This window comes from Lepidochelys kempii, chromosome 10 (genome assembly GCF_965140265.1).
Source record: "Lepidochelys kempii isolate rLepKem1 chromosome 10, rLepKem1.hap2, whole genome shotgun sequence".
In the NCBI taxonomy this organism is placed as follows: domain Eukaryota; kingdom Metazoa; phylum Chordata; order Testudines; family Cheloniidae; genus Lepidochelys; species Lepidochelys kempii.
The window spans coordinates 83,999,991-84,021,655 of NC_133265.1; the positions used below are offsets into that span (position 1 = coordinate 83,999,991).

A 21,665-nucleotide genomic window follows, 5' to 3' on the forward strand; every position below is an offset into this window, starting at 1 on the left:
GAGGGTGCCAATGGACTTCCTGTTTTCTGCTTAGCGTAAACACGCTCACCTTTAGCTCCCAGAGAAATGAATGGGAGCTGAACACACTCAGCACCTTGTAGGATTGGGCCCAACATCTGGATCGACCCTGCATTCACATCATTTAATCACAGAAATTGAGTGACTGATATGAGTTATTTAAAGGAACCTTCAGCAAAGCAAACAATCATTTAAGTAAGGCTGAAAAAAAATTCTTAAATCATTGTTCACCCTGAGATAGAATAGATTTATTAGCAAGAGGTAATCAGGAAACATATATTTTTACAAAAATGGAAATATTTTTCCAAACAAGCTGTAAGTTGAAATATTTTAGGGCTTGAAATAGAATTCTCATACCACTAGGTATTGCTTACAGCAAAAGTTTTCTGTTTGTTACAGTGGAGCATGCCTGCCACTTTAAAGTTAAACTGTGTTTATATACTGTACAATGTAAAAAATACATGGTAGTATTCACAGAATAAGCACTACATTACTATATTCCTGCTAGACGGTGGTTAGACAGGATTACAGTATATGTAATAAAAACACTTGGTCATTTTTTCCTAATTCTACATTGTGTTACTAATAATTGTCACAAGGTATACAGATTTATAGCATATCCACAGAAGCGTGTAATGAGTGTTATGCAGCTAAAATATTAAAAGATATATTGTCTCTCCCCTACTCTTAATGAACTCTGGGCAGCAACCAACAAGAGTGAAGGATTGTGTAATTTACACATATGTCTCTTTCCCCACACGGGCACAGGGCCTCATCCAGCTCAGTCCTGCTATCTGGTGTTACCAGAACAGCCAATGGGATGGTGGGATAGAAACAGAGCGCAGGTTAATGGAGATGTGATGAATTACAGATTGTCTGTTGCCTCAAAGTTGGCTCAGTGATATAATGATTTAGATCACCTGCTTGACCAATAATTATTGTTTTAAACTGCATTATAGGAGAATCTTTTTAAATTGCCTGACTCCAGAGCAAGGGTCCTTCAGTTACAATAATTACGTGAAACATGCTGAGGTGAGTGCCCTGATTGTGCGTCCAACACAACAGCAGTGTCTAGAGTGGAAAGGAAAGGCGACTGGAGCTCTGCCGGTGGTTTGTTGTGTATTTGCTGTTTTTCTCCTGCTACCCCAACTCTTCCCCACCCCCTGAGAAGACCAAATGACAAAAATAACATTGTTTAAAATAAACCGGGACTGCCATAAACAAAATGCTTTATGCATGAATCCTTAAACAATGCAGGAAGTTCTAGTCAAGTTCTACTGTGTTCCAATAGCAAGAGGAAGTTTTGTTTTAGTTGAGAAGCACATACGAGGAAGTCAATCTAGGGTGCCCAACATAAACAAACAGGTATGTACAGTATGATATAGGATGTGTACAGACGAACTGCCGGCCACTGCTCTACATTCAGGTAGGCAGTTTAGGTTCTATTCGAAGAGAAGATTCATAAAGACTTTCTTCATCCATTACAAATGATTGGTCCAGTAAATACTGTGTCACCTGGAAAAGAAATTGAACTTGCAGAGTCAAATCATTATTAAGTAGGGACTTGACCTTGCTCCCCAGTGAAGCTAATGAGCGTCAAGCCCTAGAAGTGTTAAAACATTAAGAAATGAAATGCCCCACAAAGCACACAAAGAACAAGCACTGCATTGTAGATAAGTATGTACCACTCCCACTGGTTTAAACAGGAGCTGGTACTTTAAGGGAGACTCTGGTCTCATGACTGAAGTGTTTACAGCCTTTGGCTGCTGTTCTGGTTTCTCAGGCTGGCTGAGAGAAGTGAGAAGGGGAACAGGCCAACAAGGGGAGGAGAGAAAGAGGAAGGAGACAGAGGAGCATGAGCCTAGAGCCCCAAACCACATGGCTCTCGAGTGAGTTTGACATTTCTCAACACACACTGAACAGAGAGAGAAGTGCCATTTTAAAGGGTTTGAGGGGCTTGGGGCAGAATAGGAGAGTGTCTCAGAAATGGGGAAGGTAGAAGAATCCCCAGGCCACCCTACTCCGCAAATGAGACGTGCTCCCTTGCCACGCTGCTGTGCTGTGATACGGGCCAGAGGGGCAGTGTGGAGCGAAGAGATGCCTGAGGACAGGATAGCACATTTGCAGACCAGCATCTGGGGATGAAAGCTGCTCTAGAAATGCAAGACATCAAGTCCCTCAGTGGGGAGCCCATGTAGCATTTCTTCTGCTCCACACACCCCATCCTGCACACCCTCAGCTCCAGAAGGCTCTCCACGGGGAACCATCAGAAACTGATCCAATTAGTTTCTTCTATTTTAAATTTAGTTTAAAAATATCAAACCCTTTTTGGAGCAGCAGTCGGAAAGGCAAAGCAGATTTGCTGTGACCGCTACAGCAGCAGTTGAGAAGAGCAGGATGGAGAGCCTGTGAAGATCGAAGTGGAAGAACATACCTTGGCTTGGTGTTCTATCTTGTAGGACGTTTGCTGAAACTGGCGGATCTCTCGAATGATGTGGGAAATCTGTCCAGAGATAAAACAGTGTAATGTCTTATATTACTGCAGCTGCCAATATCAAACTTCCCTAAATACCTCATGCTCCATCCCAGACACAAATGGGGGAGGGGGCGGAGAGAGAGAATCATTCTGTATATTAATGTAATTTTGAAACACGACATTATTTAGCCTTCAATGAAAAAGTCTCTCTTTATTCCCTAAAAATATATTTGTTCCTTTCATCTGCAAGAACATTTATCTGTGGGGTGCGGGGTGGGGGCGGTCGGTCAGTTAAGGAAGTTATTCCTTCTGCTCAGGTGATGGGAGTCTGTGATGTGGAGCTGAAAGTTCTGGGTTCAAACCCTGCTGACAAGCCACCATGTGGGGTGGGGGTGGGGGGGTTGAGACCTTCGCCTTGAAGGGAGAGTTTGTCGAGGCCGTCAGTAAGTTTTACTCAGCTCCCGTAGTTCCAGGTATTTGTAGAGCAGTAAGAAATTCAAGAACTAACTGGGAACATAGGGCCACATTCTCACCTGGTGTAAATCAGCGTGGCTCCCCTGACCTTATTGGAACTATGCCGCTTTACACCCACTGCGAATGTGGCCCCAACAAATGGCATTATCTCTAGAGGCACTTCTCTACCGCAGACTTTAACGCTCTGGCCGTGCTGACCTGCATCTCATCCTCCAGCCACTAGCTGGCTTCAGCGGGAGTTCTGGGGCAGGGCAACGCGGACGCGGACTCTGGTGCAGTACGAACACAGCAACGTCTTGGTGCAATTGCCACGAGGCTCTCTCCAATTACAGTCCTCCACAAGCCTGGTCCTGGATTGTACCAAACTCTCCTTTATTTCACCTTGATAAGTTACCCCAAAGTGGAACTCACCATTCTCATTTTGGAGAAGTTCACCAAGCCATCTTCAGTATAATTTGGAGTTCCCTCCTCTATGAATGCCAGGTCGGTCAGATACATTCCCAGGTAAGGAACACAGGGTGGGTCGCAACTTAAAAGCAAATCAGAGAAAAGGAAAAAAATAATCATACTTTTTGTTTTTTAAAGAAGCTATAGAGAAACTGTTCAATCAGCTTTGAGAAAAAACCACCTCTCTCTGGGAAGCAAATGTTGGGATATGTAAGGGTTAAGCAGAGACCTGGGAAACTGCTGGTGTGCTGGCATAGTATTAGTGGTTAGAAGCACGGGCAAGCACCGTTTCTGGGCTTGATAGATAAAGTGCTACCCCTCTCCCTTCCCTTCTGCTTGTTAAGGATTGATAAGCGCTGGAGCTGCATAAGGAATGTGGGGGACTAAAGGATACTCCCTTCCCTGGGAACTGCTGAGTAAGGGAACTTATGGCCACAATTACTGCAAAGAAATGTATCTTCAAGGTAAAAATGTCTGTAGAATATGCATAATGCTGTAAACAGGAGCGGGTATAATTGTATTCAGTATATAGCTAGGAATATTCATTAGATGGACGTTTATATGATCACCTAAAGGGGTGGGGGGCATTGTAGTAAATGTGGGTATTTACCTATTAACTTAGATAAAAGAGCGCAAGGTAATTAACTCAGGGCTTACTCGACAATTGGGTTGAGGGGAACAAGCACCGCAATAAAGAAGCCCATCTACTCAATCCACCTCTGGGTCCTCCTGCTCTTCTCGAACAGCAAGAAGATGGCACGTCTACAGCCTGTCCCTGCAGACCTTTCGTCCCACGCACACTTTCATGCCTAGCCCCCACTGGAGTCTCGTGGTGAATGGTGTGCTGGACAGGGTCCCTACTAAAGGGAACATGCTTTGTAGGGAGCAGAAAAGGGCAGGTTCAGAGTCCTCCCTCCCCAGCAGACGCCTTCCTGAGTCCACGAGAGCTTTAGCAAAAGGTTAGAAAGAACTTTCACAACTTCTTTTCTAATAATATCAGTGTTAAAATGACCCTCGCCTCCTCCTATCTCCACCCCCTTAGCAGCACAGAATGCAGAAATCAGAATTTCTGGGGGGTTTTCCAACTGTTGTATAAATAGATAATAAGACAGAAAATACCATATTGCCTCTATATAAATCCATAGTATGCCCACAGCTTGAATACTGGGTGCAGATGTGGACGCCCCATCTCAAAAAAGATATATTGGAATTGGAAAAGGTTCAGAAAAGGGCAACAAAAATGGTTAGGGGTGTGGAACAGCTTTTGTATGAGGAGAGATTAATAAGACTGGGACTGTTCAGCTTGGAAAAGAGACGACTACGGGGGGATATGATTGAGGTCTATAAAATCAGGACTAGTGTGGAGAAAGTAAATAAGGATGTGTTGTTTACTCCTTCTCATAACAAGAAGTAGGGGGTCTCCAAAGGAAATGAATACTGTAGGCAGCAGTTTAAAACAAACCAAAGGAAGTATTTCTTCACACAACACACAGCCAACCTGAGGAACTCCTTGCCAGAGGATGTTGTGAAGGCCAAGACCATAACAGGGTTCAAAAACCACTAGATAAGTTCATGGAGGGTAGGTCCATCAATGGCTGTTAGCTAGCACGGACAGGGATGTGTCCCTAGCCTCTGTTTGCCAGAAGCTGGGAATGGGTGACAGGGGATGGATCACTTGATGATTCCCTGTTCTGTTCTTTCCCTCTGGGACACCTGCCACTGGCCACTGTTGGAAGACAGGACACTGGGCTAGATGGACCTTTGGTCTGACCCAGGCTGGCCATTCTTATGTTATGTACTTTGGACACAATCTTCAAATAAAAGCTAAGCAGGAAAGTGATCAGCCCCAGGGGTAATGTCTTCCCTGGTGAAAAATGGTCAGAGCCTGATTGCTCCTGACCCAGCACACTGGAGTGGGCTCCCCCATCTGTTCACATAATCCATTGCAGGGGTATGGACTATCAGGATGTTCACCACCGTGTCCCTGACATGATCTCGAAGGGCTGGATGGCCATGGGAGCTAGCACGAAGCTGCAGGGTGCTGATATGCAGAGAGACTTCCTGTTCCAACCACAGGCTTCGAACTGTCAGCAACCCCAGAGGTGACAATTGTTGTGGTCGTCAGGTACCGAGCGACGGGGATGCCCTGTCACACATTGCCATGAGCCGTCCAGGATCGGCAGCGGAAGTCAGAGCAGTCTGTCCAAGGGATGATGGTTTGGATGATAGATCCACTTCAGCCACATTTGAAGAAAGAAAGAGGCAACCTGGCAAAGGTAGGGAAGGAGCCTGGCATGGCAGAGGCGTCCGGAGAGGACAAAGAAGTGGTTTCCCATGCCAGAAACGGATCCTGTTTCTGAACCACTGGCTCCGGGTGGGACAACCCTGCAGGCCCAGCGGGAACAGGCTCAGCACTCCCTTGTAGCTGCCATGGTTTGGGAACAAGAGCCACCAATGGGACCAGTGATCTCACTCTGGAGCGGGTCGAAGACTGGGACCTCTCGGACTGAGGCACAAGGTGGGCCACTGGGCAAATGGAGCAGGCTTTGATGGCCACGAGGCACCAGGCCAAGAGCCCCTGTCCCCACTGTGGGAACGACACCGATCTTGGTACCGAGGATGGTCTGGTGCCTATCGGGTGATGACGACGGAGAGAATGACCCTGGGCTGGATCTCGAGAAGTCCTGGAGATTCTCTGGTGACACGGGGAGCCAGCCCTCATGGGGCGAGCAAACAATCAGACTCATCTGAAGCCCAGCATGGGGGCGGCCTCGGTGCAGATGAGGAACGGGGGCTCTGCACTGGCGGTATGAGCGAGACGCACTCTGGCCCAGTACTGGAAGAGGCCCGAAGGGCGGTACTGAGCTCAGCGGGGGGATCTGGTGCCAGGGCAGTGACAGCGACACAGGGTGACCAGCGTCGAGGGGGCTGTCGGTGCGGGCACAGTGTCAGGCTCAATTCCAGCATCTGGGGACGAACCTGGCAGCTCTACGACCTGGCCAGAAGGTGCCCAGGGCATAACAAAGGAGGAAGCGGCACCGGGAAACTCCTGGCCCAGTGGAGAGTCAGGGAGTGAGAGGCAAAGCAGGTCTGATGCTGCCCGACCTGCCACCAGCATGGAGCCAGTCGGGCCGTTGCCGATGTCACTGGCACTGAGCCAGGGCCGCAATGAGAGTCAACAGTCCGGGTTCTCACTGGTCTCCGTGCGGTACTGGGGAGTGGTTCGATGGACCTGCTCCATCCCGCATGGGGTCCACACACCTCGTTAGGAGATAAAGGAGAGTCTCCCCAAGCCCTGCTGTGCTTCCAATTAGTCTTATAGGACGTCTTCCTCGCTGCACAGGAGGAGGGAGAACAACTCCTCTTCCTCTTGGGGGAACCCCAGGCCCCCATGCAGCGCAGCATCCCTTGCCGGCTCCGAAGGCGGCTGCCGATCAGACGAGGGTCTCGGTGCTGAAACGAGCCTCGTGACTGCTCCAGGAGCTGCTGCTGCAGCCGTAAGTCTCGCTCCACCCGAGTCCTCCTGGGGAACGCCTTGCAGACGGAGCGCCGTTCCGTAACGTAGACACGGCGAGCGCCTCGGGGACGATCACTGTTGGGGAAGGCCCCCCATACGGCTGACGGCACTTGAACCCTGGTGAGGGCATCCAACCGCTAACGCCAGACTAACCTAGGGTACTACTGACTATTATCTAGGGGCAAAGACTCCCGAGAGCTGAGACCGAACACACGGGATGAAACGCCACGCAGAGCTCCGGTGCTAGCCGCGGGCCGTGAGGAGGAGCCGAGGAGCAGGGGTCAGAGCGGTGCTGCTCCTATACAGCCAGGGGAGGGGCTAGGGCCAGGGGGTGAACGCCGCCCCGCCAGGCACTGCCAGGCAAAGCTCTGCCGTTGGTGGGCTGAGTGCACGCACAGCGCCGTGGAAGACCCAGCGGCGTCTACCCCAGTAACTGAGGAGGATATTGTAGAAGCGGCAGAGAGTCCTGTGGCACCTTAGAGACAACAGACGGATTGCAGCAGGAGCTTTCGCGGGCGAATGCCCACTTCGTCGGATGCGTGGAGTGGAAATTCCCAGAGGCAGGTATCAATATGCAAGCAAGAATCAGGCTCGGGATAAGGAGGTTAGTTCGATCAGGCAGATGAGGCCCTCTTCTAGCAGCTGAGGTGTGAACCCAAGGGAGGAGAAATGGCTTTTGTCGTTGGTGAGCCAGTCACAGTCTGTTTAATCCTGAGTGGATGGGGTCAAATTTGCAAATGAACTGAAGCTCAGCAGTTTCTCCTTGAAGTCTGGCCCTGACGTGTTTTGGCTGCAGGATGGCCACCTTGAAATCTGCTCTTGTGTGTCCAGCGAGGCTGAAGTGTTTTCCTGCAGGTTTTTGTATATTGCCGTTCCTAATATCGGATTTGTGTCCATTTATCCTTTTATGTAGGGACGGTCCAGTTTGGCCGACACGCTCGGCAGAGGGGCATTGCTGGCACGTGATGGCGTAGATTACATTGGTGGACATGCAGGTGAATGAACCGGTGATGGTGGGGCTGATCTGGTTAGGTCCTGTGATGCTGTCGCTGGTGTAGGTATGTGGCAGAGCTGAGGAGGATATTAAACATCATCTACTGGGGATAAACATTTTAAATCAGCAGCCCCCATACCTTGCAAACAAGACTTAAAAGAGCAGGCTGAGGAGATCTCTGGCCCATTTCTGTTCATTTTTAATAAATCTTGGAATACGGGGGAAATTCCAGACCTGAGGAGTGCTCATGTCCTGACAATATTCAACAAGGGCAAGCAGGATGACACGGCAGGTTAGCCGGACATTCACCCCAGGTAAAATAATGGAAAAGCTGGTACCAGATTCAATTAATAGAGAATCAAAGGATAGGAATATAATTAATGCCAATCAACATGGTTTTACAAAAAATTGTTCTTGTCGAATAAACTCGTAATCTCATCAAAGAATGAAATCAAGTTTGGTTGATAAAGGTAAGTGTGCAGACGTAATACACTCCACCTTCTGTCAGCCACTGGACTTAGCACTTCACTACATTCTGATGAAAATCAACGCTATACCATATCAATACAATACAAGTGAAATGGATGAAGAACTGGCCAGCTGACAGGTCTCAAGAAATAGCTGTCCACGGGGCATCACTGGGGATGCATCTAGTGGCGCTTTGCAGGGATTGGTTCTAGGCCTGATGCTATTCAGCAAGTAAATATAGAATCACTGCTAATACAATGTGCAGATGACCCGAAGGCTGGTGGAATGGTAAATAATGATGGGGTCAGGGCAGAGCAGGGACTCTGAAAAGAATGTAGGGGTCACAATGGACAAGAACTGAACACAAGCTCCCAGCGTGATGCTGTGGCACAAAGGCTAATGCAATCCTTGGACGTATAAACAGGGGAGGAGCAGGAGCAAAGAGGGGAGTTTAATTGCTGAGACCGATACCTGAACAACGCATCCAGCTCTGGTGTCCGCATTTTAAAAACGATGTTGAAAAACTGGAGAGGGTGCAGAGAAGAGCCACAAACATTTGTCAAGGGCTGGAGAAAATGCCTGACAGTGAGAGACTTAAGGAGCTCCACGGGTTTAGCTTATCAGAAAGAAGAGCAAGCAGCGACTTGAGCCTGGTGTATCGGCACTTTGATGGGGAGAAAATCCTGGGTACTAAAGAGCTCTTTAATCTCGCAGAGAAAGGCAGAGCCAGAACCAATGGCTGGAAACTGATGCCAGACAAATTCAATCAGAAATTAGGCACAAATGTTCAACAGGGAGGGTGATTAACTCTTGGACCAAACTCCCAATGCCAGCAGTGGATTCTCTATCTCTTGATGGCTTCCAATCCATACTGGAGCCTTTCTGGAACATGCGTTTGCCAAACACAAGTTACTGGGCCCAGTCAGGGTGACCGGGTGAAATGTAAGGGCCTGTGTTACACAGGAGGTCAGACTAGATGATCTAGTGGTCGCTTCTGGCCACCAACTCCATGCATCTATGGAAAAATGTTTCCTGTCCTTGACGTTAGCTCCTGCCCTTCAGAGGTGCTTTTAGTAAGGCTTTTGCAGATGTCATCTTAGCTCCTTTCCAGGGACTGTTTCTCTCACCTGGGGGCTGTGTGTAGGAAACAGGAACACATGCATTGGCATAATGACATCCCAGTCTTATCTGCAGAGGCTGGCAGCCCTGTGTTAGCTGCCCCTGGACGAGGCTGGGTCCCCGGGGAGTTTCAGGAGGACACACGCCCTGTGACAAACCCAGGCAAGCTGCCTGTCGGAAACCATGTGTAACAGGCTTTCAACAGCAAACACACAATGACAGTCACGTGTCACTTACTTTTTCAGAGCTTCTCGGAGATTCTTAAACCGGCCCTCCGACGACACCAGCCTTTGGAGCTTATCAATCAGAGCTTTCGTCTGCAAGGAATTAAGAGCATGTAGGAGTTAGAAAAAGGCCCTGGGAAAAGCTGCACCCTTCCCCTGGGGCAGAAGTGAGAGTGATTCTGAAACCTTTGACAGTCAAGGGCTTGGGCCTTCGTTTGAGATGTTCAGAGCTGTGCGCGGAGGGGCAGACCTCCTGAGAGGTCACCCCATATCCTGCCTCTCAGCCTGGTCAGTGTCCTCTGCACCCACAGAGCAGGGAAAGCAGGAGGTGCCCCTTGATGCAACATCGACAGCGCAAAGGGAGCTGACAGGAGACTGCACTGCTGACTTGTCCATCTGGACTCCCCACCTGAGCCCAGGCAGGGCAGAGACGTCATTCCCAAGTCACAGTGCAAAGAAACAAAAGGCTCCTGCAACTGACAACTTACACAGAAGCAGACCTTGCCTGCACAGAATGGGCCTGTGATAGAAAGGGGCCAGCAGGATATGCAATGTAATGACTTAGGGGGATAGGGTTCTTGGCCTCTTTCGTGACCAGGGACCCCTTTTCCATCCTAAGACTCCCCTCCCATCTAGCTGGGACAACCACCGCCCCATTACGCAGCATGAGAAGGGCAGGGTGCTTGCAACCCCTGGACCCTTGTTTGCAGCCCACGGGTTAAGACTCCTGCCCTAGGCACATATCCTGCTCCCGTTCCCCACTGTGGGCATGGAGGGTCCTGAGCGCAGTGCACACACTCGGCAGGAGGCGCAGGCGTTGAGGAGCCCATATGGGATCGCCCCAGCACATGGGGTCTTTAGGTTCTGAGAGCGGGGCGCGGGGTGGATCTGCCTGGATTTGGGGAGAAGAGCTCTGTCCTCTTGGCCCTAATGCATGTACCAGAGCTGTGTGCAGGGATGAGGATTTCAGCCTGGGACAGTGAATGGACCCGAGCTGTTTAAAGGTATGTCTACACGGGGGGTGCTTGAGCTAGCGCCCACAAACTGCCACGTTGCCGGGACAGTGTGGACGGCGGCTTGGGCGAGCTGCCCAAGTACCTGCCCACCCGCTCCCCCGAGCAGGCTCTTGGATGGCTAGTCCGAGCCACCGCCCATGCTCCCCTGCTGCATTGCTATTTGTAGGCGCTAGCTCAGGCAGAACGAGTGTGGGTGCGTCTACACCAGCTGGGAATCACGCCTCCCAGCTCCAATGCAGACACATCCTAAGAGGCAATCCGGTATTCGCCTGGCAGCCGGCGCTTTGGGAGCTCGTCCCTTCGCCTTTCATATGGAGCGTTCAGGGGGATGCAAAGCCTAATCAGCCAAACAGACGCTGTGCCGTGCACAAACCCTGGCGGCCATTTTGAGGGCCGGTCAAGCAATAAATGCATGGAAACAAGCCCGAAGTACGAAAAGACTGCTCTCACCTCCCCATCAGAGCAACGTGCCTGAGCCCGGAGAAGGGCTCTCGGCTGACTGCCAGTGGGGTGTCAATGCTGGCAAAGACACACTGAGGAGAGGAAGACCAGGAAACAGGCCAGAAATGGCGCCTGACTTCACCAGATCTAAACCGCTGCCATGATCCGGAGTCTCACGCTCGTACTCACGCTAGCTGTGGGACGGGGCACTCCTCACTGTACGGGCAGGAGAACCTGGCCCTGTAGGAAAATGGGGCATGCAAACCCCATTTGCACCCTCTGCGCTGGGTAGGAAAGGGCCTATTCTGGCCCCATGGCCATTGAAATGCTGTAAAACATCCCCAGTTCACTCCAACTTCCTCCACTGCTGGGGCTCGATGGAGCTGACTCCTGCGTGCCCCCACCAGACTGCATTAGAAGAGCAAGGAGAGCAGGACCTGCCGTGGCCATGTCACTGTGCAAATCCCAGTGCAAGACATGCCCCTGCCCCTGAGAACCCCTCCCCCCATTCCAAACACAAACGCATTAACCCACAGCGGTAACTTTCCAACTCCACAACTGAAATGACTGGGCTTACAGCATTAGCCGTGAAGCAGCATTCGTGCCTGAGAAGTGTACTCCTGCGGGGTGAACAATCCCCGGGGTGAAGTGTCACCTGACGATAATGCAGAAGTTAGGCTGTTTGCAATGATCTGAAAGGGTTAATCTCTTTACTCCCTGGGTTTTTAGTGTGCGTTCATTTTAGGCCATTCAAATGGAGATATCCCCAGTGGCTCCCTACACCATTTCATCACACCCCATGCGTACGAAGAATCACTTCAGCACGGCTCCGTGGGGCTTTCTGTTCTGTTCATAGATTCATAGATACTAAAGTCAGAAGGGACCATTATGATCATCTAGTCTGACCTCCTGTACAACACAGGCCACAGAATCTCACCCACCCACTCCTGCAAAAAACCTCTCACCTATGTCTGAGGTATTGAAGTCCTCAAATCGTGGTGTAAAGATTTCAAAGAGCAGAGAATCCTCCAGCAAGTGACCCGTGCCCCATGCTACAGAGGAAGGCGAAAAACCTCCAGGGCCTCTTCCAATCTGCCCTGGATGAAAATTCCTTCCCGACCCCAAATACGGTGATCAGCTAAACCCTGAGCATATGGACAAGATTCACCAGCCAGATACCCAGGAAAGAATTTTCGGTAGTAACTCAAATCCCACCCCATCTAACATCCCATTACAGGCCACTGGGCCTATTTACCATGAATATTAAAAGATCAATGAATTACCAAAATCATGTTATCCCATCATACCATCTCCTCCATAAACTTATCGAGTTTAATCTTAAAGCCAGATAGGTCTTTTGCCCCCACTGCTCCCCCTGGAAGGCTATTCCAAAACTTCACTCGTCTAATGGTCAGAAACCTTTGTCTAATTTCAAGTCTAAACTTCCCAATGACTGGTTTATATCCATTTGTTCTTGTGTCCACATTGGTACTGAGCTTAAATAATTCCTCTCCCTCTCCAGTATTTATCCCTCGGATATATTTATAGAGAGCAATCATATCTCCCCTCAACCTTCTTTTGGTTAGGCTAAACAAGCCAAGCTCCTTGAGTCTCCTTTCATAAGACAGGTTTTCCATTCCTCGGATCATCCTAGTAGCCCTTCTCTGCACCTGTTCCAGTCTGAATTCATCCCTCTTAAACATGGGAGACCAGAACTGCACACAGTATTCCAGGTGAGGTCTCACCAGTGCCTTGTATAATGGTACTAAAACCTCCTTATCCCTACTGGAAATACCTCTCCTGATGTATCCCAAGACCGCATTAGCTTTTTTCACGGCCATATCACATTGGTGGCTCATAGTCATACTATGATCAGCCAAAAATCCAAGGTCCTTCTCCTCCTCCGTTACTTCTAATTGATGCGTCCCTAGCTTATAACAAAAATTCTTGTTATTAATCCCTAAATGCATAACCTTACACTTCTCACTATTAAATTTCATCCTATTACTATTACTCCAGTTTACAAGGTCATCCAAATCTTCCTGTATGATATCCCTGTCCTTCTCTAAATTGGCAATACCTCCCAGCTTTGTATCATCCGCAAACTTTATTAGCACAGACTCCCACTTCTTGTGCCGAGGTCAGTAATAAAAAGATTAAATAAGATTGGTCCCAAAACCGATCCCTGAGGAACTCCACTGGTAACCTCCCTCCAGCCTGACAGTTCACCTTTCAGTAGGACCCGCTGTAGTTTCCCTTTTAACCAATTCCTTATCCACCTTTCAATTTTCATATTGATCCCCATCTTTTCCAATTTAACTAATAATTCCACATGTGGCACGGTATTAAACGCCTTACTGAAATCTAGGTAAATTAAATCCACTGTGTTTCCTTTGTCTAAAAAATCTGTTACTTTCTCGAAGAAGGAAATCAGGTTGGTTTGGCACGATTTACCTTTTGTAAAACCATGTTGTATTTTGTCCCATTTACCATTGACCTCAATGTCCTTAAGTACTTTCTCCTTCAAAATTTTTTCCAAGACCTTGCATACTACACATGTCAAACTAACAGGCCTGTAGTTACTTGGATCACTTTTTTTTTCCTTCTTAAAAATAGGAACTATGTTAGCAATTCTCCAGTCATACGGTCTAACCCCTGAGTTTACAGATTCATTAAAAATTCTTGCTAATGGGCTTGCAATTTCATGTGCCAGTTCCTTTAATATTCTTGGATGAAGATTATCTGGGGCCCCCGATTTAGTCCCATTAAGCTGTTCGAGTTTCGCTTCTACCTCAGATATGGTAATATCTACCTCCATATCCTCATTCCCATTTGTCAAGCTACCATTATCCCTAAGATCCTCTTTAGCCTTATTAAAGACTGAGGCAAAGTATTTGTTTAGATACTGGGCCATGCCTAGATTATCCTTGACCTCCACTCCATCCTCAGTGTTTAGCGGTCCCACTACTTCTTTCTTTGTTTTCTTCTTATTTATATGGCTATAGAACCTTTTACTATTGGTTTTAATTCCCTTTGCAAGGTCCAACTCTACTTGACTTTTTGCCTGTCCCACTTTATCCCTACATGTTCTGGCCTCAATAAGGTAGCTTTCCTTGCTGATCCCTCCCATCTTCCACTCCCTGTATGCTTTCTGCTTTTTCTTAATCACCTCTCTGAGATGCTTGCTCATCCAGCTTGGTCTACAACTCCTGCCTATGAATTTTTCCCCCTTTCTTGGGATGCAGGCTTCCGACAGCTTCTGCAGCTTTGACTTGAAGTAATCCCAGGCCTCCTCTGCCTTTAGATCCACAAGTCCTTCAGTCCAATCCATTTCCCTAACTAATTTCCTTAATTTTTGAAAGTCAGCCCTTTTGAAATCAAAAACCCTAGTCACAGATTTATTTTTGTTTATCCTTCCATTCAGTTTGAACTGAATTAGCTCATGATCACTTGAACCAAGATTGTCCCCTACAACCATTTCTTCTATGAGGTCCTCACTACTCACCAAAACCAAATCTAAAATGGCATCCCCTCTAGTCGGTTCAGCAACTACTTGATGAAGGAATCCATCAGCTATCGCATCTAGGAACATCTGAGCCCTATTATTATTACTAGCACTCGTCCACCAGTCTGTATCTGGGAAGTTAAAGTCTCCCATGATCACGCAGTTCCCATTAGTATTTACTTCATTAAAAATATTAAAGAGGACTCTATCTATATCCACATTAGATCCCGGCGGTCTCTAGCACACCCCAAGCACTATCCCAGGGGAGGCTCTAGGGTAGTTTTCTTCCCCAGTGTAATTTTTGCCCAGACGGACTCTGTCTTACCCATTCCATTGCTTCTTACTTCTTTACATTCTACCTCATCATTGATAGACAATGCTACTCCACCACCTTTGCCTTTATTTCTGTCTTTCCTAAACAGCACATCCCCTTCAATACCCGTAGTCCAGTCATGACGACTATTCCACCCTGTTTCTGTTCTCCCTAGAATAGCTGGTTTCACTTCCTGCACCAGGAGCTCTAGTTCCTCCATTTTGTTACCTAGGCTCCTCGCATTGGTGTACACACATCTTCATTTTTGCTGTTTGGCCTCGCTCACATTCTGTACCCTATTGGGCACGGTCATTCTACTGCCAGAATAACCTATTAGACTGGTATCCACACTGCTCTTCCCTTCGTTTTCTTCCCTCTCAATGCTAAAATCCAGCGTGGAGATTACCTGGACATCTCCCAACCATCTCCCTCAAATTCCTAGTTTAAAGATCTCTTAATCAGTTGTGCCAGCCTCCATCCTAGAAGTCTATTTCCTTCCCTACTCAGATGAAGTCCATCCCAAGAGAACTGTCCTCTGTCCAGGAATGCCTCCCAGTGGCCATAGATCCCAAAGCCCTCCTTCTAGCACCACTGCCTGAGCCGTCTGTTGATCTTGTCACACCTTTGTTGCCCTTCTCTAGGAACAGGCAGAATCCCACTAAAGATCACCTACGCCTTGATTTCCTTAAGCGTCTTCCCCAGCCTAGCACAGTCTCCCTTAATACTTTCCAGCGAGAATCTAGCCATATCATTTGTTCCCACATGAAGGATAATTAGGGGATTCTTTCCTGCTCCCTTTAGGATCCTTTTCAACCTCAGGTCTACCTCCCGTATCTTAGCACCTGGAAGACAGCACACCCTTCTATTCTCTGGATCAGCTCTGGCTACAGGCCTGTCTAGTCTTCTCAGTAAAGAGTCCCCGATCACATAGACCTGCCTTTTCCTGGTGACAGTGCGATTCTCCAGCCTATCCCCTGTTCCCTCTGGCTGCGAGTTCTTTCCAATCCTATCCTGTTGGTACAGCACCTCACACAATAGGTCCTGGGACAGGATGGGCTCCCAGGCTCTACAGCGAGACACGTCGTAAAGAACGGCTATAACTACGTACCTGCTTGGATACTTTGAGCCACGTTTTCTTGAGCCGGAAGATGGCACTGCGGTTCAGGGAGGAGGTGATCTCCAGGACTGCATTGTAATTGTGCAGACACCTGCAGATATCTGCCACAGCCACCCACTTCTCAATGGCGCTCCCTCTGGCATTGACATCCTCGTTGCGGAGGATTTCAGAAGCTATCAGGTTACTGATCTGCAGGGAGATCAAGGTTACAATCCATCATGTTAGGAACACTTTCATAGAAGGGCTTGTACTAATAATTCATTGCAGATCTTTTACCCGGACACTCCTTTACTGTCCTTCTCAGCAAGAGCCACAGGAAGGAACAGGGCTGATTCTGCTGCAAGCACTTTCCCAGCAGAAGGTGCTAACCGCATGGTAGCTTTATTGCAGCAACACATTCTGAGACATCCACCACTCTGGCATCTCATTCATGATGAGAATTTAAATATTGCCACCTCCTGGAATTCACAGAGACAGCAACTAACAGTACATGTATGGACCAGCTGCAGCGTATGTATGGACCAGCTGCAGCATATGTATGGACCAGCTGCAGTCCACTTACAAAACGTTCAGAGACTCCCTGCCTCGGCAGAGCACCTAGGCACATGCTTAACTTTAACTCTGAAGTCAATGGAATGTAAGCACGTACTTAAGTGCCTGTATCAACATTTCTGACTGGCCTGCAGCTGGCCCGTACAGAGGTATACATGTCTTAGAGAGGGAGCTCAGGCTCCTTCGGATGGATATGGGGAACACTCTGATCAACATGTTCAAACATCAGCCCCTAGAGCAGAGGCCTCGTTTTCAGAGGGCAGAGCGACGGGTGCCGAGCACTTTGAAAGCAGGCCACGGATTTAGGAATCCAGATACAGATTTAGGGGGGAAATCCAGGGCCCTGAAGTCATAGGGAGTTTTGCCCGGGACTCCAAGGGAGTCAGGATTTCACTCTAGGAGCTGAACTTCAACTGTCCAAAATTGAAAATGGTGGCCCATGCTCTTCAGTTTGTATTTCCCTGGCCATTTCACTTTGCTCTGGGTAAGAACACAGTTCCGACATATTTTATGCTGAGATGGGTCCAAAACCCAAACCCTGGACCCAGGTTTTCAGCTCAGATCTCCCTGTACAATGGGCCAGATTTGAACAACCTGAACTAGGGGGAAGTTTGGATTCAGATTTTACCCCCTCACTCCCTTGTGTTGGGTCTGGGGGTTGGTTTGGCCCATTCTAAGAGAACTGGATCAGCACATTGTACTGGGATTCCGTTCAGCCTCGTCTCCCACTGTGGAAATCACCATAGAAATGGGGTCAGTAAATCTCAGACGTAGGGTATGCAACGCAAGCCTTGACTCCTCCTACACCACCTGCACCACGATATCCCTGCCTGCCTGCGCTGTACTTACATCATTGAAGTGTTTAGTATTCTTCATAATGTAAGGAGTCCTTTCATTCTTTTCAAGCTTCATCCAACCTTGCCCAAAAAACTCTCTGCAAATTACAAAATCCAGGATCAATTCTATTGCATCTCCCTGGATCACTGACTCTTCCCCATACCCTGCACTGCCTAAGAAATACCCTGGGGAACGAGTTCTCACCAGGAGGGCTCTCACCCTTCAGAACGAAGCATCCGGATGTACAGGAAGAAGCTGCCTTCCTTCGTTTAGAGAAAAACTGGGCAATGGTCAGCCTCAGCGGTATCCCAGGACAAATGATAGAAGAGGCTTGGTGACAGAGATACTCTCTCACAACTCATCACATGCAGGGTTAGGAAGGAAGTTCTCCCCAGACACACTGGGGTTCTCTAAGTCAGTGGTTCTAAACCAGGAGTCCGGGGCCAGCGTTAGACTCACGGGCCCAGAGCAGAAAGTTGAAGCCCCGCCATCTGGGACCCTGAGTCCCGCTACCCGGGGCTGAAGCTGAAGCCTGAGCAATGTAGCTTCGTGGGGGCCCCTGTAGCATGGTGGCAGTTGCCCGGCTTGCTACCCCCTAACGCCGGCCCTGGCTTTTATACGTAGAAAACCAGTTGTTGTGACCTAGGGGGGCCATGGAGTTTTATAGCATGTTGGGGGGGGCCTTGGAAAGAAAGAGGTTGAGACCCCCTGGCTCTAAGTCATCCCTGGAGCACTGAGGAGGGATTCTCTGTTAGAAGAAGGTTAATTTCCTGCATCTGCAAGGGGGAAGGAATCAGGCGGCCTCCCTCCCTCCCTCCCTCTCTCCACCCCCATCTTTGCCGCATAACAGAAAACTTTGACACATGAATTGCCAAGACCAGAGGAGCCACAGCTGTCACGCATGAGCTGGGCTCTTGAGAGACAAGGGCTATTGTCTTGCTACTCTGCAGAAACCACTGACGCATGCATCCCTAGAATACAGGACTTCTGGGGCTGCCCCTTAGGGTTGCCAGGTGTCCAGCTTTTGACCAGAACACCCAGTCGAAAAGGGACCCTACCGGCTCCAGTCAGCACTGCTGACTGGGCCATTAACAGTCCGGTTGGCAGGGTGGGAAGGCTTCTTACCTGGCTCCGCACAGCTCCTGGAAGCAGCGACATGTCCCTCAGCTCCTAGGCGGAGGCACAGTCAGCGGGGCTCCACGCGCTGCCCCTGCTCTGAGCATCGGCTCCGCAGCGCCCATTGGCCAGGAAGTGCGGCCAATGGGAGCTGCGGGGGCGGAGGCAGCGCGCAGAGCTGCCTGGCTGCACCTCTGCTTACACCGAAGGATATGTTGCAGCTTCCGGGGAGCCCCCTGAAGTAAGCACCGCTCGGAGCCCGCACCCCCTCCTGCACCCCAACCACATCCCAGCCCTGAGCCCCCTTGTGCACCCAAACTCCCTCCCAGAGCCTGCATCCTACCCCACCCCCTTCTGAGCCCCCTCCCGTACCCCAACTCCCTGTCCCAGCCTTAAGCCCCCTCTCATATCCAATCTCCCTCCTGGACCCTACAGCCCGCACTCCCCTGTACTCCAACCCCCTGCCATAGCCTGGAGCCCCCTCCCACACCCTGGACCCCTCATTTTTGGCCCCACCCCAGAGCCCGCACCCCCCAGCCCAGAGTCAGTACCCCCTCCCACACCCCAACCCCCTGCCTCAGCCCAGAGCTGCGTCCCAAACTCTGAACCCCTTGGCTCCACCCCCCAGCTTGTAGCCCCCTCCTGTACCCCAAACCCCTCATCCCTGGCCTGCCCCAGCCCACAGCCCCCTCCTGCACCCCGAACCCCTCATTTCTGGCCTATGGAGCCTGCATCCCCAGCCGGAGCCCTCACCCCCTGCCCCAGCCCAGTGAAAATGAGCGAGTGAGCGAGGGTGGGGGGAGAGAAGGACAGAGGGAGGAGGGATGGAGTGAGTGGGGGCGGAGCCTCAGAAAAGGGGCGGGGCCTGGACGGGGCCTAGGGGAAGGGGCGGGGCAGGGGTGTTCGGTTTTGTGCCATTAGAAAGTTGGCAACTCTACTGTCCCTACCGGTGCGACCTCGCACGAGCGCTACGAGCAAGGTGATGGTGGCAGGGACAGGGCAGTGCGCTCTGCGAAACGGCACCCTCCGTGCGTGCACAATGATACCAGCCAAACCGCGCCCGGTTTGATATCGGTGCTGGCCCGGGACACAGCCTGCCCAGAAACCAGTGACTCTGGGAGGGGCGGGGACCACAGGCCGTGTCCTAGTAGCATACGCAGGTAAACCGGGAGAAGTGCCACCGGCTCCATGGCTACCCTGAGCCCCGGGACGGGTGAGGCAGGGCTGGCTCATGGGAAACTCACTGCTTCACTCCCCATTTCAGCATCTGGCGGTGGAGACGGGAAGCCAGTTTACAGAGGGCAGAGCTGTGCTGACAGCAGCGGGCACGTACAGGGTGGGGGTCTGGTTGGAAAAGCCACGGGAGAGCCCCGCTTAGGGAAGGACAAGGCTTTGCCTTCGTGATGCCAGCAGGGGAGCGTGTTCATCTGCCTAGGCCACCCACCTCGCAGGCACATCCCCAACACTGCTACTTCCCCTGCCCCTAGCGAGGGGCATTTAGAAACAGTCCTGGAGTCCGTACAAGGCTTTGCTACGCTGCAGGTGGATCCTGCCTGTATCATCGTGCTGTAGACCTGATCATCGCAACCAGCAACCGTCCGGCTGGGAGAGGCGACAAAGTGTAATGCCAGAGAACGGTCAGTACTTACTCATATGGGATCTTCTTGAAGACCAGGTGATCCAACAATGTCAGCTGTTCTGCTATTTCCAAAGCGGAGTGATTTTCAAAGGGTTCTGCTTTGACTCCCTCTGCCTAAATTAAAGAGTCAACATGTGTTTTACTGGATGATTTAGTTAAGAATATATTAAGAATCATTTGCAATCTGTGCACTGAAATAAAACGAATGTCAGATCCAATACAAGAGTCTCCCCAAAGTGTTACAGCCCTGCTATCTTAGCCAGAAACAAATAAGAATGCAGCTTATGCAGCAAGCATCATTTGAAGGCCACACTGTGATCCCCTTACACACACTGGCCAGTGACTCACACAAGTATTTCCATTCTCTTAATGGGACTCCGTGTGTGAGTAACTGCCCACCAATATGGGCGAGGGGTCCACCACCACACTCCGAGGCTACGTCTACATTACAAATCACTTTGGTATAACTTGAAGTAATAATCAACCAATCAGTAATAAGAAGTCATTTGAATAATCCGCCCCCCGAGCGCCGGGAGTTACACTGACCTAAGCGCCGGTGTGGACAGCGCTATGCCGGCAGGAGAGCGCCCCCTGGGGGAGGGAGCAGTGATTCAGCCGACGGGAGGGCTCTCTCCCGTCAGCGTAGAGCGTCTTCACCAGAGGTGCGGCCGCGGCCCAGGTGCGTCAGTGCGGCGGCGGCGCTATCCATGATATAGTGTAGACACAGCCAGTTACCAGCAACCATACCCTGTCCGTGGTGCCCTGAGCCACAGATCTTTCTACAGGGTCATGAGTATGCAGTAGCAGCTGTTCCGTGAACGACACCGACAAGCTTAGGTAGCAAAGAGAGAGGAAGAGGAGCCCAGTTGTGTCCATAATGTCCTGGAAGTTGGTTTTCTTTGAGGCTCAAACGATCTGTGCGGATGTGAACACGGAGTCTCTGAGTCAGGTTGTTTTCTTGTCTGATCTACCCACATTCGGATCAGCACCAGGACTTTCCAGGCCAAACTTCTTTGCTGTTGCTAGGCTGGTGACACCAAGGCCCCAGGCCAGCAGAGCAGGTAAACACATGCTTAAATCCACCAGCTTGACTAAGCACGTACCTGAGTGCTGTCATGAGCAGGGATAGACTGTCGAATGTGGCCCGAAAACAAAGCCCTGGTCCTGTGTCCATTAAGGTCAATAGGAATTTTGCCATTGGCTTCAACAGAAGCAGGATTGGGCTCTGAAGCGAAACCCATCCTACACAGATGGATTTGTGACGGGGTGACTTTACAAATGTCTGAGAATCTGCTCAGGTTAATTAAGGAATCGTCTGCTTCCGTGTGATACTATACAAGTAATCAACGTTTACATTTAAATAATTTAAATGTTAAAATGTAACAAATCAAG

At 49.8% G+C, this 21,665-nt stretch overlaps 1 protein-coding gene across 2 annotated transcripts in view; it reads right to left on the reverse strand.

Moving 5' to 3' along the window:
- Positions 1-252: 252 nt before the first annotated feature.
- Positions 253-21,665, reverse strand: part of RASGRF1 (Ras protein specific guanine nucleotide releasing factor 1) — a 96,180-nt gene continuing 74,767 nt past the window's right edge. For both annotated transcript variants that reach the window (XM_073304567.1, XM_073304568.1), the window contains 7 exons: positions 20,284-20,387; positions 17,531-17,615; positions 16,121-16,318; positions 9,751-9,830; positions 3,380-3,497; positions 2,453-2,521; positions 253-1,533 (listed from right to left, as the gene is read on the reverse strand). In XM_073304567.1, coding sequence (XP_073160668.1) covers positions 1,441-1,533; positions 2,453-2,521; positions 3,380-3,497; positions 9,751-9,830; positions 16,121-16,318; positions 17,531-17,615; positions 20,284-20,387 — 747 coding nt within the window. In that variant the 3' untranslated portion in view covers positions 253-1,440. The remainder of the gene's footprint in view (positions 1,534-2,452; positions 2,522-3,379; positions 3,498-9,750; positions 9,831-16,120; positions 16,319-17,530; positions 17,616-20,283; positions 20,388-21,665) is intronic.